Source organism: Micromys minutus, assembly GCF_963924665.1.
Source record: "Micromys minutus genome assembly, chromosome: 14".
In the NCBI taxonomy this organism is placed as follows: Eukaryota; Metazoa; Chordata; class Mammalia; order Rodentia; family Muridae; genus Micromys; species Micromys minutus.
The window spans coordinates 5,489,482-5,504,325 of record NC_137983.1 but is presented as its reverse complement, the minus strand read 5'-3'; the positions used below and the strand labels follow the sequence as shown (position 1 = coordinate 5,504,325).

General features: G+C 42.4%; 1 protein-coding gene across 1 annotated transcript; it reads right to left on the bottom strand.

Annotated features, from left to right (window-relative positions):
- Window positions 1-5,208: 5,208 nt before the first annotated feature.
- On the bottom strand, window positions 5,209-13,984 carry TMA16 (translation machinery associated 16 homolog). Its single transcript, XM_080928939.1, has 7 exons — window positions 13,870-13,984; window positions 11,714-11,826; window positions 10,178-10,215; window positions 9,182-9,266; window positions 8,064-8,212; window positions 6,509-6,551; window positions 5,209-5,623 (listed from the first exon to the last, which is right to left on the bottom strand). Exons 1-7 carry the CDS (start codon window positions 13,870-13,872, stop codon window positions 5,371-5,373), a joined length of 684 nt encoding a protein of 227 aa, XP_080785065.1. The 5' UTR covers window positions 13,873-13,984; the 3' UTR covers window positions 5,209-5,370.
- Window positions 13,985-14,844: the final 860 nt, after the last annotated feature.

Here is a 14,844-nt window from a genome sequence, read left to right as displayed (position 1 = left end):
ATGTTAAGGTCAGGTCAAGAAACAAAAGATTAAATACCCATTTTTCTTAAAACTTGTAGAAGGGACATGGATTAAATATACAGGAACAAAGCTGGACATAACTAATCTCGACTGGCCCTTCAGCACAAACAAGTGGAGCTTTGTGTTAACTTCCTGCAAAGCTTCCATCTTAAAGACTTAAGAATAGAACAACAAAGGAAGGATGGATTGCCCGTAACTTCACATAAATGCATTAACCACCATTTATTTTTTCTGTATACTTCCCCTTGCTCTTCCCATTGGACAATTTGTTATCTATCTCTTCTCGAAAGTAAAGTGCAAAGTAAAACTGATTTACCTTTTGTACGACAGGCAGAAATGGGTTATATACCTTAATTACCACAAAAAAATACTGTTTAAAAGGAAGAAGGTTATTTGAATAGCTTGTTTCGCTGAGGAAAGTGATTGGCTCCACCTTAGTTTTCAAGGTGTATCCCAGAACGCAGAAAAACAGAATAAAAAGTGGAGACAAGCTTTGCTACATCAATGAGAAAAGACAGCATGCTGTTTAAAGGGATAGCTAAACACTTCGAGTTAACTACCATAGGCTTTGTCTTTAAATGAGTGTATGATAAAACTCTGAACAGTGTATGTAACACTCAGTGATATCTTTTGATTCTTTAAAACCGACACAGTTTTTCCTCTAAATTGTTACCTGAATTTACTATTTATGATTCAAACAATCTGCACTACCATTCATTATATAACAGCAATGTTGAAGCTGGGCATGGTAGGTACATAAATGTATTCCCAACACTTGGGAAGCTTAAGACTTCAGGGCTATCCTCTACTACATAGTGAATCCCAAATAAAGGCTAGCCTAGGTTACATGAGACCTTTCTCCCAAAGTAAAACAAACAAACAAACAAACAAGGTTTAAAACTCAACGAATAAAGGCAGTATTGAAAACATTTCTTCACATTGTGTGGTAACGGTGTTTTCCCTTAATAACAACAAAAAGGTTTGGCCATGATGGCCTGACTTACAGGTCAAGGAGAAAACAGCTTGACAAAATGGCATTATGTTGAAGTGTGTTTACCTGCTCTCATGTACAAAATAAAGTGAAACTGAAACAAGATGATCATTTAGTTTAGATTATGAAAACTGGATTTTTCTAAACATGCCGTGAAGCTGTGCAATGAGCAACACCATGAAGCAGACTTCGGAAACGCTTTCCAGCAAGGGCGGACACTTTCACTGGGCTTAATTACTCAATCACTGTATCAGTCATAATAAATAAATGAGTTAAATTAAAACACGTAAGGTGATGACCAGGGATGGAAGTGGTGCATTAGTGTTTACTTTCTGCTCTCATAGAGGGTCCCAGTTGAGCTCTCACAATACCTACTGCTCAAAACCACCTGGAGCTCCAACTCCACCACACCCAATGGCATCTCTCTCTCTGTCTGTCTGTCTGTCTCTCACAAAACATACAGAGAGAGAGAGAGAGAGAGAGAGAGAGAGAGAGAGAGACAGAGAGAGAGAGAGAGACACACACAGAGAGAGAGAGACACACACACACACACACACACAGAGAGAGAGAGACACAGAGAGAGAGAGACACACACACACAGAGGGGTGGGGGAATGAGAGAGAAAATAAGAGAGAATCTTTAAAAAGTGAACTGATCCAAAGCATATAAACTTAAGTATAAAATAATAACAAACCCTTACAAAAGTAGAGGAAAAAAGCATAAGAATTCCAATTACCCAAGATCTTATGGTACAGTCATCAATCTTTCTCAGAATGTCCCAGGATCAAATCACTTAGAACTGCTGCTGCTCCTTTTGGTGACATCCCACAAAGAATCCTCGTGTACTTTTTTCCTTTTGTGAGGACATGGGTTACCCCATTTATTCTTCAGCTAAAAAATTAGGTCATTAGTACAAGGACCTCATTAAGAGAAATCACAGAGGTGGGGGTGGGGAGAGGCCATTCATCCCATCCCATCGGTCAGATATAATTTACCTTGCTTTGCCAATGGATGTTTTGGAGCAAATGCTAAGTATAGACCATAAAACCTATGGTCATTGTAACTGGTCTCAATGGTGCTATTTTCCATAATACAACAAAAAGGAAGCTGTTCAGTTGAGCTGTGATGTTCCCCCATATCTGAGGAAAGCCCATGTTGAAATTAGATATACCAAACAGAGGAGAAAATATTAACTGTGTGCAAATTTTGAGATTGGGCATTTGTACTTTTTTAGTTCTGCCTAATTGTCTTTCATTAACAATTTACTGTTTGTGAGTAATGTGTGCTTAACAAATTAAGGAAACTAATTATCTGTGAAAGACTTTGTATATTAAACAAATGCTCCAAATCTTGGCTGTCGTTTCTGTTTTCTGTCTAGTGGTACTGGGGTTCCTAGAGCTGTATTTACGGCGTTCAATGCCCTTAGATTCTTCATTTAAGATGACCATGGCCTAAGTCTTTACCCAGAATCTGAATATAAGTCAGATCTATACTGACCAGTGTTGTGCTATTACTGGAATTTGGGGGCGATCCACCTAGGACATTACATTACTGGGGAAACTGGGGACCCCTTTCAGGGTTTAGTCTTGTCAATACAATAATTTGAGATCAGACTCAGAAAGGACTTCCAAGTCAATCTTATTAGACTTTAAGCAACAACATGGCAGGCAAACTGAGAATCACAGCAGCTGCCAGAAGGGAGAGCATGGGGAGCTGGAGAGCCACGTAAACTTAACGTTTAGCAGAGTGTGTCAGCCACAATCGCTCAGAGCATTTCAGGGGGCTTCAGAGTAAAACTGAACAGAGCCCACGGATGAGGGAAAGCAAGTTCAGAACCATATTGGGGGTGGGGGGCAAAAAACAAAAAAACCCACCCGTTTCTGAGAGGTGGGCAGACTTAACAGAGCTTCACGGCAACTCAATAGTGACTGTACCTGGGCCCAACTTTTCAGGGCGGGGGAAGGACATTATCTCTTTAAAGGGATAATTAATCCTCCTATCTCTTTAGCATCCATTAAAATGAACTGGCCTAAGGGGTAGTCCTTTACCCAGATGATGGACCAGCCCAACTAGATTAACTCTTATGTCTGTGTAACTTGGCCAGGAGTAGATAGCATTCTTCTGACCAAGAAATACATCTCCCTTAGTGAGCCTCAGAAATAGTTAATAATAAATATACATTAGCCAACAAGCAATAAAGTTCCAAAATCCACTTTTCAAAGTTTAAGGAGTATGAACCGTGGGTGCACCTCCACATCAGCTGCTCCCGCTCCCATGGTGCACTGCAGTCAGGTAGGATGGGGCACAGCTGACCCTCAAGCCTCACTGTCTGCAGCCTGGGGAGCTTTTGTAGAGACTTCCAGGCTGGGAAAACTGAAGTCCGGAGCTTTGTCAAAGAAAAGAACTTTAGAACAAGCCAACTCAAAGCACGGCTCAACTAATTAAAAAGCAAAAATTAAAAAAAAGCACTTCCACCCAAGATGTGTCTGTTTTCCTAGGGTCACCTCAAATGCCTTTATAACGAAAGTGTACACACTCATGCACATGTATTCCTGCCGGTTCCCAAGTTACATTATCTAGAAAGTAATTTACCACAATCGTACTAAAGAACAGACTTACAGAAAGGTATATCTTGTGCAATTACATTAAAGATTTAAATCAAGATTTGGGTCTCAGAGAAAATATGGAGTAGGGTTTGCTTGCCCATGGAAAGAAAACAATGTGACTATATCAGAGCTGTTTAATATATAGATCTAATAACTGAATATTCAGAGAGCTAGCAATGACAGTTAAAAACCTTGAAAAAGTAATACTTATGTTAAAGTTAGGAAAAGTATCAGAATTGACAGTCCCCATGACTTGGGCAATGCGCACATGGCCACAGCCTTTTGACTGGGACTTTCCAACGGTCACCTGCTGCCTGGGAATCGACAACAAAGAGTCACCTATGTGTGACCTCACCTGACATTTCAAAGATGTACTTAGTTTCTTTTGCACTACTGTAATCCAAATTCCTACCTGGGGGACACTAAAAGGAAAGTACACTCTGACTCAGGACTCCCTGTTCCTGCAACTTGTCAACAACTTCTTCCATGGTGACAGACTTGAGTAGACCTTCAAAGGTACAACCTTCAAAGGCCTGCCCTACCATCAGCCAGGCCCCATCTCAGAAATGCTCTACAATCTTCAGCACAACACCAGAACGCTGAGAATGAGGGCCCAAAGCATAAGCTATGGAGGACATTTAAATTCAAACCACAACACGCTGCCTTTGCCATCCCAAAATGAATGTAAACAGGCCCCATGGTCCTGGAATAGTGCCAACACTGTGCAAAAGTCCAAATTTTCTGAGCATCAAGACAAATTTGGGTATGATTATCTGTAAAATAAAAAACCAAGTGACTTCTAATACACAATAGCAGAGTAAAAATGCCATGCTAGCCTGAAACCCATCAGTGCAATCCTAAGGTAGTGTCTGGCCTCGAGGGCAATTGGTGGCTACAGGTTTGGCAGCACTGGTCCCTTTTGAGTCCCATGTTTGCTCACAGGGACTCTAAAGCGATCCAGCAGTGCTCACCTTCCTGTCCACAGCGCTGGGATTATGAGCACATGCCCACAGCCCCTTATGTACCGTGGGTGCTGGGACAGACTCAGCTGCTCTGTGGCACTTTACTGACCAGTCCATCTTCCTTACCCCTGTTTATTTTCACTTCCCCCTTCTGCAAAATTCAGGTTAAAGGGCCATTGAAGATCACTGCTGTTTTCAAGAGGTTTTAACTGTGGCCCTGCCTCGGGTTGATATATTAGAAAACTGCCCCCACCCCATATGCTGATGTTCAGAGTTGAGAGGACTCAAGAGCAACATAGACCTTCCCATTTGCTGGCTTCCTATCTTGCCTGCTGCATTCTTCTCCGATATGTTTCCATCTCCATGATACCGGTCATGATGTGATGTAGACAAAGAAGCCTCATCAGAACTGCACCGCGTTACTATTTAGACTCTCCGCTAGGTTCCCACTATTTAGCTATAATGAAAAGCAGATTAATGCAAGCTCTGCATTTTAAAAACAATTTAAAGAAAATTCTTAAATAAAAATCAAAAACCTATTTTGAAAGTGCAAATACTTATTTGAAAGTGAGTTCAATAGAAAATTCTGATATAAAGACAATTACTAAAATAAATTTTATTTGTGTATGTGCATATGCGCACTTCCCATGGTATGCATGCAGATGTTTTAACCCATGGATTCCGAGACTCAAGCTTGGCTGCCAGCCCCCTCGGGCTGGGCCATTTCAGCAGCACACACCATGACGGTTCGCCACAGTCAGTGCGTAGGACACGAGGCATCTCTAGTATTTCAGTGAGGGCTGACAGGCACTGGAGTCATTTCTTCATCTGTGTCACTTGATTCACTTACGGGTTCCAGTTTCCCATCTGTAGTGTCTCCAGTTTCCACTGTTAGTCCAAAGTCTCCTAAATCCCTTTCTATACCTTCTATCTTTTCTATATTTAAACTATTTTTCTGTTTGCGCTTCTTAGGAAGTGCATCGTTAGCACAAAGTTTCCTCATTTTGATGTTTGGCAATTTCTTCAGATCAAAATCCCATTCCCTAGAAAAGATAAGCATAGTACTGAGGGTGGCAATGGCAAAGCCAGGACAGTCACTGTCAGCTCTGCCCAGGTTTCTCATGCATGAAAAGCAAACATCAACTCTGAAGGGGGCTAAAATACCCCGAGCCAGAGACTTTTTTTTATTCCTTCAGTAGTATTTCTTCCCCACAGACCCCTGCACAACCTAAGCTTTAAATGCACAAGAAAACCTTAGGGTCTGTGCAGTTACTTCCGCTAAGTACCCTCCTCTGTCAAGCCACATTGTCTCAAGACCCTCACAAGTTACAATTATGTCACCAGCAAACCTCAAAAATAAGTTAGAGAAGAACATTCTTCTCACACACAGGCACACTGCAGCTAAATTGTTAAGAGAAAAAAAAAATCCATTTTGGTCCCTATTTGTATGACAATTCTGTTTTCAAGGATCGCATTCGAGAAGTCTAGAGACCATATCGAGAAGTGGTCACTACCCAGCAGGGCTGACACTCGGCAGGGCTGTACACAGAATCTGTGTTTGAAAAATAAAAATCTGAGTTTCTACAGCTCAGTGGTCTCTATTCTACCAGGGTAAAATCCCAGAGCTCTGGACCAAGGGTTCTGAAGAACAAAACTCTCACCCTGGCATTGGTCTCTATTCATCTGTTCCAGCTACTTTGTCGCTAAGAAATACAAATCAGCATCGGAGAACAGAACCATCTCTAACATAGTAAATGGGACCAGCACCAGCTGCGTGCACACTGGGTACTGCAGACAGAATCAGAGCAACAGGAGGGAACACTAACACAATGCTCTCTGCTCTCCTTGTCTACACTACTCACGTCTACACTCAGGGAAGTGCATGCACTGTGCACTTCACATATAACTAAAGGGATTCAGATACTCACCGGAAAGTCTGCAGAGTATTTGAGTCTAAAATGTCTGGGATCTCTGAAAAAGAAAAGAATCATCACCATTAGGCAATTCTTTCTAAATTTAGTTGTAGTTTCACTTTTCTTACAACATGGTAGCAGATGCTAATAAAAAGAAAAGCAATTTAAACACAGGTGTAAACATGCCTGTGTCTATGTGTCATGTATGTGCATGTGCCTTCGGAGTCCAGAAGGTGTGGGTTCCCTAAAGCTGGAGTTACAGGAATCTATGAACCACCAGAAACGGCAGTAAGTACTGCTGAGCCATCTCCAGTCCCAAAGGATAGCGTAAGCATTGTTACACAGAAAGTATTAGCACAGACTTGTGAAGTAAGTCAGCATATTCAAACAAGTATGGATATTTTTATTTTGTCGTGTTATGAAAGACAAGTTATTAAATACTCATAGCTTATGTCAAATTGGTAGAATTTGCCAGATTTCAAAGATTATTTAACATGAAAAAAATCACATTACTCAAACTATGAAAAATTTAAAAAGAATTTTAATCATGAGGACCTCAGAAAAGTTCAATACAACTTAAACTACCCTGTAACCTGTATGGAAGCTCACAGAGATTGCCTTTGAGTTTCAGACATAGGCTTTTGAAACAGTAATGAAATTTTTAAAACTGGGACTTTTAAACTTGGACTGAATGTATTTTTGCATTAGCAGATGGCCATTAGAGCCGAGAAACGGGAAGAAGGCGTATTTAATATGTTGGGGTGTCAAGTCGGCAAAGAGAACTGTGGCCCTTAGACTCAACTGTCAACTTGATGAGCTCTAGCACCACCTGGAGCTGGGGACGGGAATGCTCTGGGGAACTATCTCCCTACATACTGAGTAGCTCCTAGGCTGGGCGGAGTTGTTCTGCCATTCTGTGCCCCCAACTCTTACCCTGCAATAGAGAGAGAACTTAGCACCAGCTGGTGTGCCTGGAACTCTGCAGACCAAGCTGGCCAGGAACTCGAAGAGATCTACCTGCCTCTCCCTCCAAGGGCTGGGATGAAGGGTGTGCCCCACCATTCCTGGCTTCCACTCTATTTTTAAACTGCGGAGTCCTCTTTATTATACGGTGGGCTCCGGAATCAAGTGAGGATGTGTCTAGTTCTAAAAATGTACTTTCCTTATTTAGATTAAGAAACACACTTTAACAGTGAAGAGGAAGTTCAGACACCTCTCATATGAGCCTCAAAGTTCTTTTGGCATCTCATGCATTCAAGCTTTTTATAGTAGAACTTGAATTTTAATTTTACTATTATACATTTTATTTACTATTTCAATTTAACATTAACTCCAACGCCTACAGGGACCAAACAAGCAACATAAAAGACAGGGACACACAAACTGACGGCAAGCTGGGTGTGCTATGTGCTAGGATAGCTGTCAACTGTCACAGGAAACGAAACCGATAGTATTCTATACATGAAGAAAAGAAAACTAAAAGATGAAGATAGATCAATAAAGTGAAACCCTGAAATTCATTATATAAATCAGACAGCCGTGAAGAGGCCGGGAGACTCAGAGCTCGCACCGAAGCCGTAGCCCTCGTACTGCTGCCGCTCCCGCTCCATGGTCTGCTTGATGACGGCCTCCCGGGAGTGGTGCCGCCTTCCCTGCCTGTCCTTGATGCTGTTGTGTAACTCAATCTGCTCCAGCTCACTGCTGAACCGCTCCAAATACCTGGAAAGTACAAACATGATCTGACTTACAATGCCTACATGTGGGCCTGTACTAACTCATTTAAAATGTAGTGCCTAGGTGTCTCTGTTCTTTGAAAATGACAGCCTCAAACTCCCTCATTCCCTTAGCTTTCTCAACCACATTTCTGAATAAACCCAGCATTTCAATTCAGTGAACAAAACCAAAGCATGCTGTCTGCTGAGCTGAGGAGCTCACACTGAACCACTTGATTTTGTCTTTAAACCATGGCATCTCACCTTTAGCAGACTTTCCCATGTGCCCTTCCTCCTGTCCCACCACGATCTCTCCATCCCTTGAGTTCCCCACCTCAGGACACAGTATGACATTCTAGGTGAGGAGTTCAGGCCTCTCCCTATTCTACACTACGTTCTACCTCCTAACATGGCTGCATTCTAGCTCCTCATCAAACTTCTATTAGCCCAACAGAGGACAATGGCTCCATCAGCCTCCTACCAAGTCCTGCAGCAATGTCATTCCCCCTTCTCAGGCTGTGCTCTGAAAGCATCATGATCACACATGCTCCTAGAAAGTCCCCCCAGAGATCCGTCCTTCGATGATCACCAAACACTGATCTGAAGCCACCCCTCACAGCACCTGTTACACTAGCCTCTGAGCTTGCTATTCCAGGCACATGAAATGTCTGCAGGGGTTTTCAGCTGCCAGCTCCTCTCACCCCTGGGCCTTTTAGATACCTTTCTCTCAGTCTGAAGACCTTATCTCAGTGTGCTAACACCCAGCGGGGCCAGTGCACAACCCTTCTCCAGGATGCCTTCCCTAACCCCAGCGAAGTCGGATACAAATTTAAGACTTTGTGTTTTGTTTTTTTTTTGTTTTTTAAAAAAAAAGAACAAAGCCCATCTGCTCATATCCAAACCCAGACCCATCTCCTAAGAATTAGGCTGGAATTCTCTTTTCTAAACCTCTGCTTACAATATGCCCTGTATTCACCTTTCAATCAATTCACAGGCATCCTTCTTTGAGTATCTCGTTTTCTTTGTATCCAGATGACTGTGAAACCACTGAAGTTTGTCACCTATGAAGAAGTATCAAAGATCAGCACCACTGCACACTTACACAGGAAATTAAGTAGCCTATAAGGAGCATTACTACGCATGTTATGCATAAGAGAGTTACCGGGTACTATGAAATGAGAAAACATAGACATTAATTAGCAATAAATCTGACTCACATTAAGACAAAGAGGGGGAAGCAGAAAGGAAGCAACAGAAAAGGAAAAGAGGAAAAAGAGTGAAAGGGAGGGAGATCGTACTACTGACGAAGACTAAACATTCGTGCACCCATATTGTTAACCAAGAACCCTTCCCCTGCTCCATGATACTTAAGCCACTGCTGTTTAAGTCACTGCTAGGCTGCTCCCAATGGCCAACACTGTAAATGTTTGTTCTCTAGCATCTGGCACACGAGGAGATGACGGCCCTTTGAGAAGTAAGGCCCATGGCACTCTTACGTCACTGAGGAAGTGCCCGTGGAGGGAGTGCTGGGGCTCTAGACACCCCAGCCTGGCTCTGCTCTGTGGCCAGCACGAGGTAAGCAGCTGCAGCTCACCCTCTGCCAGTGCTTCCTGCATTGCTGTAGGCCTCACCGACTGAAACCCTCACAGCTACATGCAACGCAGACGTTTTCTCCAGCCATACCCTTCAGAAGCATAGCTGTCAGAGACAGGATGAAGCCGGCGGCAGGCACACAGATGTGCAGGTACACAGGACTGAAGCTTCTACAAAGCTGAGCTTTATGGAATACTAGTGGTCTACTCGGAAAGTCAGATGCTTAGCTCTACTTCATCTGTGTATATATTATTTATATATATTTTAGTTAAGTCTGGTTTTAAAAAACCTGATTAAAAATAATGAAGAGAAAAAAATGGCTTAGAGCAAAAACATCACTATACTGTAACTAGATTTTGAACCCCTCAGACCTACTTACCAATAAGGTTGAGACGCAAGGCCCTCTCTGTCTTCAATCTTGAACCAAAAGGTGCATAGAAATTAGAAATTTTCCAAAGCAGGGGCTTAGAAATCTGTCAAAAATATTGCAAAGAAAAACTTCCCAGAGAACGCTGACATTCTTACATATGTAATAAAAGTAAATAAATAAACCTTAATGACAGAGATACACAGAATGTCACAATTATTTTCTAAATCAGTAGGACAAGTTGTCACCAGCATGTTGTTTCTACATGCCAGTGTCTCCAGGAAAGCCAGGACAACTAGTCCTGATCACTCAGAGGCCCCACTGGTTTATGAGTGTTTGCAGCAGTAGCAGCACCTGGAAGAGACGAGGAAACGCAAAGCCCCGTCCCTCAGCAGACCTTCTGAGTGGAAACCCTGCTGAATCTCACATCCAAGAGGTTTATGAGCTATGTACACGGGGCAATGGTAAACATTATACTGTTTAGATGCAGTAAATCATGTTAAAAAGATGGCAAAAATGCTCAGTGATTAATGAACAGCTGAAAATTTAAAACCATTTTAAGGCAGTACTGCCACTACACATCTTTGTTTAAAAGAATGAAAACAAAAACAAAGAAGCAAACAAAACCTGACTCTGCCTTCACTGTCTCTCCTAGAGAATGTCTAAAATCAATGTAAAACAGCCAGCCTTTATTAGGTGAGGCTTTAGGTCTTAGGCAAGGTATTAAGACACAACCAAAGTGTGTCTATGTGGATGCCTCTTGCACGCACTGCAACAGGAAAGCTAGTCCAAAATAACAAAAATGATTTCTCTTTGATCAATATCTTCCTCCTCAGCCTCAGGCCCTCTCCTCCAGTCTTGTAAGAAACTATATACAAGTTAGAAAATGTCTAAAGCAAGGGTTTAGAAATCTGTTAAAAATACCTTAATGTTCTTTGGTACATTTTAGTATTTGTGGCTGACTTCTCTCCAAACCCTGCCCAACTCTGATGGTAGGCAAGCTAGGCTGCCTCAATCCTTGGCTGCTTTTTATTTCCCATCTACAGCACTAATCCAACAATCTAGTCTCCTGGCCCCAATCCATTCAACCCACAAATATTAACAGCTTCCTAAGCTGTGACATCTCCAACCTCTTAGAACACTAGTCCCAAGATCCACGCACACATTCCACATTTCTTTTGTTGATGTCGAATACACGGTACAGCTGAGATGCCTTCCTCAGTAGTCTCCTTCCCACTTTCTCTCAGGTCTGCTCCAATGTTAACTGACTTCATGAAGAGTCTTCCATGGCTCCCATAAGATAGAACCTTCTCAACTTTCCTTTAACCCGTGTTAATTGTTCTTAACTACACTCATCACGAACTGCTACTTAAACTTATGGTTTTGGTCAGCTCTGTGAGACTAGAGGCCTTTCATACCTTGGTGCAAGAACTAATGGAAAAATGATTATTAAAGCAAACAGAGTGGAAACTGAGGAACATACACCTGGTAAATAGACAGTTGAAGGAGCTTTCCCAGTGCGTGACACTAATGGGACCAGGCACTCACCTTTCCTTCTTGTCTTGTTTGTGAGACTCCCTTGTAATCTGAGCTGCTTTTCTACTGTATGGATGGATGACTTTTTTTTCCCGTCCTACCATTTTTCCTTTCAGTCCTTTAGGCTAAAAGACAGAACACAGTAAGAGACATTAAGTGATTCTAGTCACAAAATCCTCCTCTGAAGATATAAGGAGCCATAGACGCCACAACAGGAATTGGGAGACAGGCCAAGCATGTTAGTAATCCCAACAGTCTGTTGTTTCCCCAAGATCGTAACAGAAATCTCTACTAGCAGCAGACAACAGAAATCAACACAGGGAGCCAATAGTTCAGTGAGTCAGCCATGCCCGTTTAAAGTAGTTCTGAGAGTAGAAGAAGATGCGTGGCTGGAAGTGCTAGTCACGGTTAAGGACATCTCCGAGGTTCAAGAACACAGAATTGTAGCAGGCATTTCACTGTGGCATATGAAAGAATGGGACAACGGCACATGTAAAACCAAAGTTGACCAAACTTGGCTGGTTCCAACCAACACCCTACGAACAACAGAAGCCACTTCAAAAATCAGCACACCTAGAGCAAAGAAACCATTTCCCCACCTGAGCCTTACCAATTAAGGCCTTCAGAATTCATTCCCCAAAGGCATTATATAAGGTTTTTTTTTTTTTTTAAACTATGCAATCCTGTATTTTGGCCCATTTATATTATTTAAGAGTCAGATCTGACTTTCTGTACTCTTAAACCCCCCCCCCAAAATGGCTGAACCTAAACAGCCAGGTTGTTCCTAGTTCACTTAAGGCGACAGGTGCCCCAGACATTGTTACGCCATAACCTCCCAGAGAATCTGCAAGGTCTTAAAACCTGCAAGGTCTTAAAACCTGCTCTCCTCTCTAGCCATAAGTGGAGAAGAAAAAACTCGGGAAAGCTGCCCATGTTCTACTGGCCAACACTTAGTGTTACATAAAATAAATGAATACATATAATTTTTAATCTCTGAGGATTATTAGGTCTCTTCAGTATTTACCCCTCTATAGCCCAAGTAGTTCTTGAAGCTTTCCAAATCTGGCTGTTACCTTTATTCAATCCACATAACCAGGCATAGGCTGCTTTATTAGTACACTCTGTTAGACCATTTTAGAGAAGTCACAAAATCTGCCCACGTGTTAATCCAGTAGAGTTTCTTTCCCTATTGGAAGAAATCACCTTGGTCCTAAGCTTTAGTATGAAAAGCAATCTCTTCCAACTTTGTCTTCCAGCATTTTTTCCCTCTCCTTTACACAGCTCCTTCCCTCTCCTCCTCACAGCTCCTTCTTCCCATTCCTACTGAAGTTCACATCAGCCCAGAATGCACCATACCGTTACTGGAGGCTACACTTAGTATCTGTCTGTAATCCTTCCGTTCCCCTCTTCTTTGATAAGACAAAGCTCAAAATAATCCACCAAAACCTTTCACACAATTCTCTTAGTCACTGCTCATTTTTGTATTAATCTGATGAGAGAAGACACGTTCAAGTCTGAAATCCATCTGAGGTTGGCTATGTATAAAAAATACTTTTCAAACTGTAAGAACACACACGAAAATAGAAGGGCAAATGAGAAAAGAGATTAAACATCAAAGATACACATGGTGGAAGGAGAGAACAGACTCCTGCGAATTGTCCTCCCATATTTACACGCACGTACAAATCAATTATAAACATTAATTCGAATGCTGTAAATGAGCTCTTTACATAGGTATACATAAACCGTTTAGAACACTCTTAACTACTGTCTTAAAATACAAACAAAACAGCATCATTGGCCGGTAGGAATGGGTGTTGTAGAGGCAGAACTAAGGTAAGAATTGGTCACCAAAGGGCTGTAGAACGACGCACCTCGTAGGTGACTGTGCCCAGGGCAGGGGAATCTGTACTTGCCCTAGGTTATAGGTGCATGGGTGCAGAGAGTGGTATTAGTTAAGTCCCTCAGGAAAATGAGAAACCGGGAGAAGTGGACAACACCACCTAAAGCGATTAGAGAAAGCGCGAGAGAACTCTTATCCAGGGTCAGGCACCCACGGCCCAGCACCGCCCACACAGTCACTAGGAGTCCCGGCGTCTCCCGGGTCCGGTCTTGTACTTCTCGTCCTCCAGACAAGAGCCTCCCGGAGAACCTAACGGGCCACCCACCATGGCGATGTCCTGGCCACCGAGGCCCCGCGATGTCCAGATTCAACAATTTCACAGGGCAACCGCTCCCAGGTTCACTCCTTTCCAAACACACGTGGGTCCTGGGGGAACCAGATAGAAACGGACCGGAAGGGGAGGAGCTTGTGCTTTCTTTAAAGCGTCCCCGGAAACTGAAGACGTAGTGTTTTTCCGCCCGCCTTGTCTTTATACTCTGAAGCAGTAGGTACATTGGCCCACAGATTTCAGAGTCGAACTCAAAGAAGCCTCGTTCGTCTGTCTTCCCGTTTCTGACTGAAAGACCGACCTTGAGCATCTGCCGAGAGGCAGCTCTCTCCCGGCAGCTCTCTAGGGCCGAGCACCTTGTTAAAAGACGGTGACACCGGACTTAGAGGTGCCTATCACCCAGAATGGTAGAAGAGCAGCCTTCTCCTTTCCTTGGATTTTCTCTACCATTTTCTTGCTACACATAAAGCCTGTCTTTCCAGCCTAGTTGTTCTGTTTTTGTACAGCTTGGTAAAATTCCATAGAAAATCTTACCCAGTAATTATTAATCGAATGCCTAGTACATGCTACACATGAAAAGTACTTTGACAATTCACAGGGTTTTTTTTTTTTTTTTTTTTTTTTTTTTTTTTTGCTTAATTCCTATCTGTAGTGGGATATAAAGAAATTAGTATTTCAAATACTATTATGATATAAATTATACCATGGACTAACTGGATTTAACATACACAAAGAAAGGGGAGGAGACAGAGCAGAAGGAGAAGGGAAAGGAGAAAGGGGGTACTGGGGCGTGTTAGGACATGAATGGGGAAGAAAGGGGAGTGGGATGGGGAGGATGACAATGAATGGATTCCTCATAACCTATCAGACCACTCTGAAATAATACTAGAAACCAATAGCAATAGAGACTACAGGACTTAACACAAATACATGGACAGGTAATGATACAATTTTAAATGTACAGTGGGGTGA